Source organism: Eurosta solidaginis, chromosome 3, assembly GCF_040869045.1.
Source record: "Eurosta solidaginis isolate ZX-2024a chromosome 3, ASM4086904v1, whole genome shotgun sequence".
Classification (NCBI taxonomy): Eukaryota; Metazoa; Arthropoda; class Insecta; order Diptera; family Tephritidae; genus Eurosta; species Eurosta solidaginis.
The window spans coordinates 99,749,557-99,763,680 of NC_090321.1; the positions used below are offsets into that span (position 1 = coordinate 99,749,557).

General features: G+C 33.6%; 1 protein-coding gene across 12 annotated transcripts in view; it reads right to left on the reverse strand.

Annotated features, from left to right (window-relative positions):
• Positions 1-65: 65 nt before the first annotated feature.
• The window catches only part of LOC137244201 (RNA-binding protein fusilli-like), a 166,191-nt gene continuing 152,132 nt past the window's right edge, over positions 66-14,124 (reverse strand). For all 12 annotated transcript variants that reach the window (XM_067772865.1, XM_067772863.1, XM_067772862.1 and 9 more), the window contains exons 11-12: positions 12,812-12,958; positions 66-12,732 (exon numbers count right to left, since the gene is read on the reverse strand). In XM_067772865.1, the coding sequence (XP_067628966.1) occupies positions 11,434-12,732; positions 12,812-12,958 (1,446 nt within the window). In that variant the 3' untranslated portion in view covers positions 66-11,433. The remainder of the gene's footprint in view (positions 12,733-12,811; positions 12,959-14,124) is intronic.

The window sequence follows — 14,124 nt, forward strand, 5'->3', positions numbered from 1 at the left end:
GCCACAACAACATAACAATTTTGAAAATAATAAGATGCAGAAATAGTCCTTAACAGAAAACAACATTTATATTCCAGTAGATAGATTTTATTATATGCATTTTTTAAAAAGTTTATATAAAATTGAGCAAATATAATATCAAAACTACTCATATATATATATTAAAATTTAAAATATATGTGTATTTTAAATTTCGTATAATTAATACTAGTTCACAAACAAAAGAGCTGATTGATAATCAGATAGTTCTCAAATCTTGGCCAAAAACTTAGGCTTTGATTAAATATACGTAATTGCCGATTTCAAAATTTTTTTGTTTCATTCTTATTTCGGGAAATGCACATTTTATATGCATGATTTACGATGCGGTTATTAAGCAAAATTATGATATGGATGAATTAGATTTGGTTGAACTTGTTAAAATATTCGCAATATGAACAGGTGTGTAGATTACAGTAAGTCACCAAAGGAAGTTGCACCTTTTTTATAAAATTTAACAAAGTAGCAAGTTTTAAAGATCTGCATTTTTTCGAAAGAAATGAAAATAAAATAGATGTGCTGATATTTTTTAATGAACATATAGAATGTTGATAAGTTACTTTTCCTCTTATTCATAAAAAATAATATAGGTTTATTAAGCCCTTATAATTGGAATTGTTTATGGAAATGTCAGACTTAATCAACTTTTTTTTTTTTTACTTTTTATGAATCTGGGTCTTCAAATTGTTCCCAAATATGCTGATCTTTTTTAAAAGAAATTATTCTAGTGCAGATATGTACATACATATGCCTTTATGTCAATCCTACTTTTCTCTAGAATTTGTACAATTTTCATTCATATAAGACGGTTTAGTTCTTTGGACCGTATTTTTTTTATCATTTCAAAGAGTAAAAATATCCAATCCATATATGTAATACTCCTATATTGTTAACAGAAAATGCTCGCAATGTGTTTTGAATTCGAAATCAAAACAAGACAGTCTATACAATTTTTGTGATTGTAGCAGCATAAGTGTGACAAGAAAAAATTCTAATTTAGGTACATTCGATTATTGAATATAAAAACAAAAACGTTTAAACAGCAATATATCGGCACTCTGATGTTTGGGAATGTACCTAGCCTTTTGTAGCAATATAGGAGTATTACATATATGATCCAATCTGACTAATAGCCAAAGGAATAAATCTCAAATGCCAAATGTGTGAAAAGTCTTAGTGATTGCTCGACAGAATTAGATTAAAACCTGCAGCTGAAACCTGTAGCTTTTCTTAAACGATACAATTATTTGATTACAATTCGAGTAACGTGTAATCAATTGAATTGAATATAATTTTAAAAGTTTAATTCACATCTATTCCAATCTTTTGTGAAAACCGAAACAAGCCTCATTGTTTTTCTAGTGGTAGCAAGGCACTTCCCTGACACTGTTATAATTATTATATTTAGTAAAATTGATCGCATCATAGTCATTTCAGCGGAGTTTAGTTTTAACAATATTCTTTAAATATGACCGATTTTCAATCAATCTAACTGCTTTTTCTGTAAAGGGGGAAATCTTTGTAATAACAACATCTACTATTATGTTTTAACAGTTTCCATTGGTATTTTAAGGGTTTTTAATTTAATAATTGTTAGTTAACACACCAGGGCCCGTATTACGCTTTATAATCCGTGATCGAAATCACAATAGCTCTGAAGTGGTGGTTCGGATTAATGACATATGTCAGTAAGCGACAAGTTAGATCTATAATGAATAAATTATGCCTGAATGAATTCTTCACTTAAATTTGATGCGAAAATTATAATTTTATAAGTTAAGTGGAAGAACGTGCTAATTTATTATTATTCGAATAACGAACAACATAAGTTATTCAAATAAAATTACTTTAAATAAAAGAAATTATCTATTTTCGTAGATAACCAATAAAAATATTATTTATCTTTTATTTATTATTCTAATAAATTTTGCACCACTGTCGTAAAACGTAATACGAGCCCACAGCTAGTCGGCGACCGTGGTGTAATAAACGCGTGATATGCCTACGACACCTGGGACCAAGCCTGGAAATGGAAAATGCCACACGAAAATCTTTAGAAGTTTTTTGTTTGAATTTATTTAACAAAGCCTTGGCTTATATTTGATGAACTTTTTTTTTGTTTATTTGACCGTTAATTCATAATCAAAAACGTGTGCGAAGTTGAATCAACAGCCATTTACGATACATAAAAATTTGCATAAATATCGGTTGAATTTACACGTAATTCGGTTAATTTTACCAGTTTTTCTCTTTCAATGCAGAAATGCTAGAAAATATTTGAACAAAAAAGGGCGGTGAACTCCTTTTCCAAATGTCCTTTTTCCAATTTTTTTTTCTTCAAATTAAATCGAACTAAGTTCATATTTATTTTTTTATAATAATCGATTGTCAAAGAAAATTAATCCCGTGTCCCGGGACTAATAACTTCATACCGGGATTGTCATATAAAACACTGTTAAGATTTTTTCCTAGGAAGTTTGAACTTTGTAGTATGTATGTTTTGAAGAACATTTATATTAAACAATTAACATTAAATGTAAGCCTGCCGTGACGTAATTGAAATAAACCTAAGTATTGTTTCAATATTAATTGACTTTATATTTAACATACACTTCACGCGGCTGATAATTGAATTGTAAACCATCATACAATAACCATCATACATAAATGTATGTTTTTTTATTGTGGTACATATGTTTATATTATGAATGTACATATGAAAGCAAAATTCGAGCAATTGAATGTACAAAATAATCACCATACATTAAACCAAAACCCAAATTTCTAGCTTTCAAGATTGTTATAAACTTAAGATACATATAAATGGGATTATACATTCTTACGGTATATATGTATGTAAGTAAAAATATGTAAATGTCGATTCGATAATTAAACAAGTACTACCATAAATATAAATATGTTTAAGACAAGCTGGTGCAATTAAAAAACTAGAGACACTTGTATATGTATATACATATGTATGTATAAGATGGGAATATTATATATATGCCATCTATGCACGATCAAACTTCTCCGTAACGATCTTCATAATAACGACTTAATTGAAACCAGTAGTCTTCGTAATTATTTAAGTTATAGAACTTCAATTCCATTGTATTACTGCCGTAACTGTGCCTTTGACACACATATTTGGCAGTATCACTGATCAATTTAGTTTTGCATCCACTTCGTGAAAATCACTTTAAAAATAGTGTACGCAGTTTTCACACAAAAATGCGGCAGAGGCTCACCCATTTCAGTTCCAACCGAAATTACTGATCATTCCACAAATATTTATATATAATAATATTACTAATAATTAATATTTTTTTACGTTTATATAGTAAAAGGAAAGGAATTTGGGAGGCGTTCTAGAGAAGATTCACAGTAAATTGAAAGCATTTCTAAAAAATTGTTCTATGGTCTAGGCTTAAATAAAACAGCTACTGCGATAAATCAGAATTTTTCAAGATTGTTTTTATTACCTCGATTCTTTGTTTTAGTTCTTTTTCGGTTAAAAGATCTTAGGAATCTATTTAAAATATATATGTACGGAATAGTTTATCAGTCGCAAATCGTTATGCTTATTAAAAATGTTGGTTTAAATTTAGTCTTAGGTTAATTTTGTGTGTGCATTTAGTAAGTAAATAGAGAAACATTGAGTGTTAAAGGAAATTTAGTAAGATTTTTATCTGTGTCTATGCAAAGGTGAAGAAAGATAATATGATATCGCTAACTTTGACAAAAACTACTGTTTATATGACAAAAAAGAAACCAAGGTTAAATTAATACAATGTAAAAACTGATCAAATTTCCAAAAATGTTTGCTACTGAAAGTGGTTTAAAAGAATTCTTATTAAAAATTTAATTAAACAATTTTTATGCACAATCAAATTTTCAAACATTTTGATACTGACGTATGTAAAGCTTTTAAAATCCTATGAGCCGTGTGAGGATAGAAGTTTATTTCACTACCTTAAGCAACCCAAAAAACATTTAGGTTAGAGAACAATTAGAAAACGAAGGCACATCCAGTGTATTTCTTTAAGGTGGAATTTTAAATTGAAGCGCAATTAAGTATTTCAAATTAATACAATTTGCATTGTTTTATTATTTCAAATACTTTTAATGTGTTATAAGCTTATATACTTGATATGAATATAGTTCAAAGGCTTCTTATAGTAATACAAAACCTAACTTAAACGAAATATTTGCTGCCTCTTATTCCTTGTGCAGTTATCTATGCGCTGATTTGAGGGATAGATGAGGACACGTTCTTTTCATAATTCCAGTCAAATAAGATTCCCTCACTTTCCCTCTTTGCCTCTTTTACTTTTTTATTCATTTTCGCTTAATTATTTTAATTATTACAAATGAAAAACTAATCTTCCACCTACCAATATTTTCGCACAAATTTTCGCGATTTTTATTTTGTATAACACTAAGGATGAGGGATCATGTCGTACTAATAATTGATAGCTGTGACAACATCTCAGTTCTAGCCTTTCTCAAATCGATCTCTAATCGAATTCTAAACTGGCTCACTGGCTCAAATTTCGATTAGAGATATATGAGAGAACTACATTAGAATTGTAATGTTAAATCACAATAAATCTCTAACGTTAGAACCTGTTTTCTCTGGGGAGTATATGAGTTTTGTAGACTAAGGGGTCACGATGGTTAGCACTTTTGTTTCCAACCTTCATACTAATTATCATTCGTAAAAGGATTTTGGGACTCTTATGTAACTAAATCTCTCTCCATTTGATAGCCATCTTTTGCAATACGGTTGAGTACCAGGTTCGCATAGATGGAATGGAATCAGTACAAAAACAATTCTTACTTTTTACCCTTATAAAATTTTCAATGTATAATATACACCATTATACCACTCATGAAACTTGGACCCTAGACAATCGAAAATAAATGACTGGAATCATTTTCATGATAGAATTACTGAATGGTTTGTTCTCTAGTCGTTTTAGGTCCCTAAGCTGGGCCTAAAGTTTGGGATCATCGAGAAATTGCATAGAACACGAAAGCCAGATTCAAAAAATTTTATAATTGCACGATCGCTGCTCCACCTAGCGACAGTTTTTCGCTCGTGTTGCATTGTTTTCATATCTGGAACCATGCTCTAAATTTCAAGACTCTAGCTCCACGGGAACTACTTAAAAATGTATTGCAAGATTCAAACTGATGTCTAGGAGATGCCTCTATCCCCTTAGCCATTTCAATGTCCCGCTATGTAGTTTGTTCCTTTTGCCTTTTTATTGGTATACCTTTTATGCAGACTTTGGTACTTACATATATACTATATGTTTTAATCCCAAACTTTACGGCGTGTTCAACGGAACTTTCTCTACTCATTTTTATTCTTTTTCTATCATATTTTTTTAACTGACCTACATAAAACAAGAATTAGTACATAGCATTTTCAGGTGAAATGTTCCGTTTTTCAAATTCCAGAACTCTTTTACAAACGACCTAAAAAAAAGCACCAATTAAATTTCCCTTCTTGCCTTGGGAAAAAGTATAAAATGAATATGACTTCAAGCATAAAAACACTGTAAGTTATGAAAAAAAAAAAGAATAAAGAATCAGTAAATTTAGTTTTACTGCTTTTAGATTAACAAGAATGAAGACATTTCGAGATCCGGAAGGAATTACGTACCGCATTTGATCATGGCTCTTCATCAAGTAATTTATTAGGTCATATCATAATTTTCTGGTTGTGTACCAAAATAAGCTATTTATTTATAGCGTTTTCTTTTCTGAAAAGTTGTAACTTTTATGACTTATTTTGTTTTGTTGATTTTCCGACAAGGTAGATAAATGATGTATATTGGTACGATTTTCCGTCATCCGTTTTCAATTTTGCAACTTTTATAGTGCATGAAAATACCATGAATGGATACCCCGTGTATCAGCTGATACGCACAATAAATAATAAAAATTTAAAAATTCATTAGCAACTATTGACTCCATTTTAATTTTCTTCACTAAAATTTTGTGAAAATATTAACTGAATAATTTTTTGTATAAAACTTTGTTATTATGTTAATGGATAGGCTTAAAAAAAGAAGAAAACACATTTTCCACGATAGACCTTTTTTGCTCTTCTTAAATACATATTACTAACTTTTCGCTTAAAATATTGTTCGCGATTACTCTTCAAAAGTAATATTTTAAATGAGGATAAACATAAATATGTTGGAATTTACTTTAGTAAGATATGAAACGCTATGCAAAGCTAAAAAGGTTTTCGTTCTATTTTTTCACTTCAAAAAAGCTTCATTAATTTGATTTGATCATTTCCCGTTAAATTCTATAAGAACATTCCCCAAATATTTAACTAAAGGGATATTGTTATTGCTCGACTGAAACTTAAAGTACTAAATTTTATTCTAAACAATTATTATTATAGAATAGACAAAAAAGAAAATATTATGAAAATGTAAAACGATCTGCGACTAACACCGTAAACGCACATATCATAACAAAAAATTTTATTAAAGTTGAAAAATATTTTTCCCACGCACTAGAGAACATCAAGCAGACTTACCTCATAGTAAACTGATTAGGCAAATCAAAAGTATTGCTTAATCTTATCAATTTCTTGAAATAGTTGTTTTTTGCGTACGAATTAAAGTATAAAATTATCTTGATAGAGTTAACGGTATATCGTACATAAATGGCCGGCGGAAGGGAGGGTATTTCTGTATGTTAATCGCTATAGGGGTGCCCATTCGTAAGTTTCACTTTAATTCAATTTTAGACATTATCGATTATTGGAGCTAACTGGTCGGGTTTGTGTGATGTGGATGTGATGTAGTGGTATTGTGCTAACCTAACTAACCAATGGTCCTGCCTCAAGTGACGGTACAACTATCGGCAAATTTCTGGAGAAAGGTTTTCTAAAACGGAGTCCCCCATAAAGAGCTTCAAGGCGAATGCATGTGCCTAAGCAGATGCCGTTCGGAATCGGAACAAAATACGAAGGTCTGCTGGTTTGGCGAAAAAGCAATGGAAAAGACGCACACCACACACTGAAAGAGAAACGTGGAGCATCCTCCGAACAACATCGATAGGATGGTCAGTACGGAGCCTCTTTCCGGATTGCTTGGTAAGAAAGAGTCGCAGTGGACGTTTAGCCAAAGCTCTAGATAGGCCAGGTAAATCACCCTTTGTATGATGGATATGAGTAGGGGAGACGGGTCCATCTCGATGGCTAAATTTCTGCTGTTAGGGAAAACCAGGGGCTACAGTCGTACCCCGAATACAAGTTTAGTAGAACCGCGTGCTACAAAACGTAGGCGTACACCTCCGTAAATTATGTTTATCGCTTCAGGATGTAGAGCAGCCGGCGAGCTTTTTAGGAGGTTAATTCCTCTCCGGCTTGGCTACGAATAGGATTATTATCTCTTAGAGAAATTTTTCCCCTGGCCGACTTTTGACGCAAAGCTTGATTGGAGTGTTTTCAGGGGAATTCATATTCTGCGGATTAATATTTTAAACAACCTCACATAATTTAGTTTATCTGTCTTACTTAACCTATTTAGTTGGTGTGGCATCACAACTGACCTTAAAAGTTCATCTTGTTTTGTTGATTTTACGACAGCGTGGATAATTGATGTATATTGTAACGAATTATCGCCGTCCCTTGTAAATAAACTAGCATCACCCCACAAGAATCGATAAATATCGCCCCTGACCTGTTATTAGTTTTCCATGTCCAAAATTAGCAGCAGTGGAATTTTTATACTGCTTACTATTTTTTTTGACACTCCAAGAAGAGAAAGTTGTATCGCTTTTAGTTATTTGCAAAGTTCAGCAATACTTTTTGGAGCGAAATAATTTCAACTCACGGTGAGAGACCCATATAGCAAAACACACCAATATTTTTTTCACACTCTTTTTTGCTATGCCTGTATTTTGTTTCAATAAAATAAAATTTAAAGGTTTATCCATAGCAATTTAAAGATGAGTAATAGAACTTTGCGGGGACATTATCATAACCCTAAAAATCAAAGCCCAAAGATTTTCTAGCTAGTTCTTTCATTTAGAACAAATGAAGGCGCTTGGGCCCAGAAAGTGCTGCTATCGCAGTGCTCCCTTTCTACTATTTAACAAACCTGGTGGTGATAGTTGCGAAACATCATTGTTTCAATCATTTATTAGTAAAAATTTATCGTTTTCCAAAGAATCAAGACGGTCCTAAAAGATATCATTTGGAATGCTTGCTTTAAAAACATAAATTTTTGGCGCCATTTACCTCCGAGGAGATCTAAACCGAGTTCACTTTGATTCGAGTTGTGCTCCTTTTAATTTTCCATACAAATTGCCTGGACGGGACCGTTGTGTTGTATGCCGACCCCGAATGTCAGCTGCAAGGCAGATGAACTTTCACTGAACCGATTTTCATGTCAGAAACACACTCGGAGTGTTTGCCAAACCACTGATGAGGGGCGATCCCGCTTGGAAAAACTTGCTTTTAATACAAAAAAAAACATTTTTCTAAATTTTTGATGTTGCTCTGCCCGGGGCTTGAACCAATAACCTTGGGTTTGATAGACGGAGCACGCTACCACCCCACGGCTTTAGAGAAAATAAAACGCTATCAGTTTATGAAATTAACAGATTTTATGGGGATTGTAGTGAAAGTCTGGTTGGAAACTCCTGAAAAACAATATCCTGTTTCATCCCTTAATACAACACTGGTAAGTCCAATTCGAGTTTTTTCAAAGAAAGAACGCATTAAATTTAACATCAAAAAGTTTTTTTTATATTTGAAGCGTATATTTTTTTTCTGTTGACATTCACGAATGCTTCTAGTTTATCGCCAAGTAATATTAGCTGTGTTTTTTTTACATCTATCGACGTTTACGCTTAAACTTTATATGGACTTCTAAGCGTCAAACTTTAAATACACCTCTGAAATTGCGGCACATAACATTGGTACTACTAAATTTCAATACACATTATACTCAGATCTAACTGAAATATGTGTCTGTGTTCTCCTCTACACTAATTCTATGTATCGCCTCTTAAAATGGTGCGTCTCCACAACTGATTCAGCTATATGTTATACACAGACATACAACAGAGGGTTGTGTCTCAGCTTTTCGGTACACCCTTTGCTGTAGCTAGTTATTTAACCACTGCCGCTAGATGGGTCTCCTAAGCATTATCTAAGCGAGGATAACGTAAACGTATACGCGTGTAAAACAAAAACACGGCTATTCTTAACTTGTTCGACCTTTCGTGATCTTGCAAATGCTACTTTAATCAGACATTTCAGTGCAAATGTTAAAACGGACTCTTCACGAGAGTGCTTCATTCTAAGGTAAAATGTTCCTCAAAACTTTACTTTTACTACACGAACTTTAATCATTTGCGCTTATTTAAAAATACTTGCGCAAACGTTACAAACAACATGAGCATAGCAAAAAAATTAGATCTGACAGTACATTTGGAGCTCTTAATTCGAGTTAGCGTCATTCTGACCCCAGAAAGTGTTACTTATAAAATACTAGTTTTTCTAGGGAACCCAATTAGTGATTTTCAAATATGTGGATACGTACATAAACATTTAGATTACTTAAATATTAAAGCCGCCGCTACGTGTTATTGTTGTAAATTATATAAATATAAACAATGTAAAAATATATTCAATGTACGTACATATATAAAAGCCCAAATAACTTGTGAATGAAATTTCTTAAAAACAGTTTGTATGCAAGGCAAATGGAAATCCAACACCTTGCAATATTAATTTACGAAGTGTTCAAATTTTTTCGGATTTTAATCAAATTAGTAATTCCAAATAATTGCAAACATACCTACATATGTATAACATAAATTGCACAAAACTTACATAATAAAAACATATAGAAAGGAGAGGACTTCCTTTAAGTAACACTTTGTTAATGAATATCGCTAGCCTCTTCCGACCTTTCCTAGTCGATTGTGTGTTAAACTGTTCAATGGCATGAAGCTAAACTATACTTAACCATAATAATTTTGAATCTATGTATGCGTATATGTATGTATGTTAATATACAAGGTGTCGTTAAGTTGAAGTCACCTTTATTCATTTATTTTGTCCGCGAGTTGCAAAAGACTATAGGGGAAGCCATGAAAGCATATAAACTTATAAGGTGTAAAATTATATCCATTTACACACGCTGTTGTATAAACGCACCTAGTAATACTCTTGATAAACTTGATTGTTTATCAGCTGTATTATTGCCAAACAAAATTTTTTTGATTGTTATACAAATTAAAAAATGCCAAAATTAAGTGAAAAATCAAAACTAAAACGCCTTTACTTGCTGATGTTGGAGATTTCTGATGAAAATGCCTGCTGTAATGTCTGCAAGGTTGCATTCCTTTGAGTTTACCGCGTTTACACAATGAAATGTGCGCGTAAATTTATTCAAATTGTGTAAAAGATTTTTCATACAAAATTTGACAGCTCCATTACGCACTAGATAAATTTATACGTTTACACACTTTATAAGGCATTTATACGGTTACATTAGTCCCCCTTATATAAATCTTCTTAATTCAACCAACTAAGTGCAACAACGTTTCTGCACTTGTGGTAAATAATGGAAAGTTTTTGGCAAATCGACCGACAAAAGAATTCAACTAATATGCATACATACATATATTGCTCAAAATAATTTTTACACATGTTGTGTTTATATGTAAGTATGCATTGATGATTTTGAAGTTATCTACTAAATATTTCCATCGAAATATAAATTTACACCCAAAATTTTTAAGAAAGTGAATAGTTTTATAAAGGTTTTCGAATTCTGAATATGTACTTGTATGATAATGCAATTTAAAATGCTTTATAAACCATTTTATTTCTTTAAATTGGTAGGGGTTAAAAATCATTGTTTTCTTAATTCTATGAACAAAAAAGGTACTTATTAACAAACTATAGTGTTTGTATAAATATAATTGTAGGTAGGTATGTATAAAGTTTGATATACATATAAGAGGGTTGTGTCGTGATATATATGCATATCTGACTTTGGGTATATAAATTTTTAAAATTTCGTATAAAAATAGAATTCACTTTTTACCCTAATATTGCAAGTATATTGTTAAATGTCCAGCTTTTAAAGGAATTTTCTGGGTTTTTTATGGAAACAATGAAACACAGGCATATCACCTTCTATCTCTTTCAAAAACATAGCCGGAATGTCAATTGGATAAAAATATATCGTAGTATATGTACTACAATTGATTAAAAAAAAACTGCCCCGCAGATCGACAACTGGTATAAAAATTAAGTACCTAAAGAGATTATTTTAAAATAACAGTTAAAAGCGGAAGATGAGAGCTTTAAAGAATTTAATTTTATTCGAAACAATAAAACTAAATTCCTGGATTATAGAATTGATATACCCCACCGGCTGTTGGAGGGCGTGTAAGGGCACGTTTGGCAGCAGTTGCTACATTAGCCTCGTGGTGGAAGGCATTTTCATAGGATCGCTTCATGGTGTGTTGCATCGATGGCGAAGCGCCCATGGCGGCGTTTGGCAAGATACCAGTAGCTGCAGTTGATGAAACTGCACCACTCACGCCTGCTGCAGTTGCTGCATATTGGTAACCCTGCGGAAGATATCCAATTGGAAATGGTTGAAACGAGAGTGGTCGTGGCATAAATACGAATTGAGGTTGACCAGCGTTTGGGTTTGTTGCGCCAATACTCGCTGACGCTACTCCTGCAGCAGCAGGCGCAGATGAGTGTTGAAACAAAAGTGGGCTCATAAAGTTAGCGTATAATTGCTGTTGTTGTTGATGCTGTTGTTCAGCAGCGGCAGCTGCAGCTTGTTGACGTGCCAGTAAATTTTGTTGTGCTATAAATTGTGCCTGTTGCTGAGCAATGAGTGCTGGATTTGTGGCCATAGTTATTTGAGGCGGTGGAAGAGAGAAATTAAAGGGATATGAGGCAATGGCTGTAGCTTGTGGGCTACCTGTAGAAGGGACATTAGATGGCATTTGTAATGCAGAAGTGTGAGCAGGGCCTATACCACCAACGGCGACTACGGTATGCGCAGCCGCAGCAGCAGCGGCATTTGATTGTGCTGCCAAAGTTTGGTGTTGTGCTGTATTTGTTGGTGAACCAACGGTTGCAGCCATAAATGGGGACATACTACCCCCGGAAGCTGCAATAGCTGCAACAGACTGGGGATTTGTTGCATGCAATGCAACTTGTTGTTGCTGTGCAAGTGCTGCGACCGCTGCTGCCATAGATGGCGTTGATTGCAATGCATGCGCATGAACATGCGATTGTGTTACATGGGGATTGTGGCCATGATTGTGACCATGTGTATGTACGTGAGTTTGTGTATGACCATGATTGTGAGCGTGAGCATGCGTATGGGAGCTAATTGTTTGTGCGTTGGACGGCGACGGTTGTTGTAACATACCCGGTGAGAGAAGCGATGTCTGTTTAGCTGCTCCAGGATGATGAAGATGTGGTGCAGTGGCGACAGGTGACTGCAAACCCCCATTTAGGACCATATTCATGTCATCCCCGGAACACTGAAAAACTTCGATGTAACGATATTTTTTACCAAACATCATAAATTGATTGTGTTTACGTAGAGCACACAAACGAGCAGACTCCTCTGAGTCCATTTGTATGAATGCCTCTCCACTAGGCTGACCCTATTATGATATAAAATATTGGTATTATTAAAAGGGTGCAATTAGAAGTTGTATAATTTAATAACAAAATATTAATTACTTGAGAATTAATGACCATGTGTACACCCTGATAGATTATGTGCTTTGCAAAGTCATCCAAAAAATGCAGAATATGTTCGACTAGGGCTTCATAAGGTAAGCCACGTAATCGTATGCACTTCTTCGTGGTACCTGAAGTAATTAAATGCTGAAAAAAAAAACATTTTAAAATATAATATTAGTAAACGCAGACAGAACCTGTATGTGCAATCAGATATATATTGTTACGAATATTAGCAACACTAAGGGGTACTGCCATCTCTAAGCCGATGCTAAGCAGTGACTTGATGCACATCAATAATTCAATCATTATCACTACACATATGTACGTACACGCAGCAGAGAAGCAACACATGCAGATATCTTATATGAGATATGCAATTATAATTGTGGAAGTGTCGCTCAAAAACACACGCGCATATGAGAGCTATACACGTACATCTGTAGTTATAATTATAGCAGATAACCAACTAGTAGATTCTGGAACAGAAGCGCCTAGAAGATGCAAAGAGGAAATCAAAGAGTATAAATGGCACGAACAATAGAGGCGCTGCAATCAGTTTCGATTAAGCACGCTATCTGTCGGGCAATAGTAGAGTTATTTATTGTGAAGTACTTGAATAAAGGCCATTTTGCATTATTAAATATTGGAGTTATTTATTCAACAGTTTAGTGATTCGAACTTAGCAGGAGGTTGCAAATAAGAGGATTTGCAGTAAATTCGTTACAACTGGTGTCAGAAGAGGAATTGTTGAATATATTCCGAAGATTGGGAATACAACTTTGACATGGCAAAGTTGAGTGAATTGAAGATCCAGCAACTGAAGAAGGAGTTGGACAGCCGTGGATTGAATACAACCGGCAATAAGATCGAACTTCAAGCACGGCTACGGGAGGTAATGGAGTCGCAAGGAATTGATGTGGACAAGTGTGTCTTTTATACTGATGGGGACGAGACAACAACAAAAATTGAAGAGAAGAACGGAAGTCCGAGTCCAGTCGCAAGCGGTAAGAATAATGCGATATTGGCTTTGTTATCACAGATATCGGCAAAAATGGAAACCCAGAAAATACGCACACCAACTGGAATCGCAAGAGACACGCGTAACATCTAAGATTGTAGCACAAGAAACGCGTCTGTCAGAAATGTCGACATAGATTACATCCAAGGTGGAAACTCAACTGGAAGAACAGAAAACGTATATGTCATCTCAACTGGAATCGCAAGAGAACCATATAACATCGAAGATTGAAGCACAAGAGGCACGAATATTCGAAATGTCGGCACAAATATCAGCGCAAATCTCTGCACAA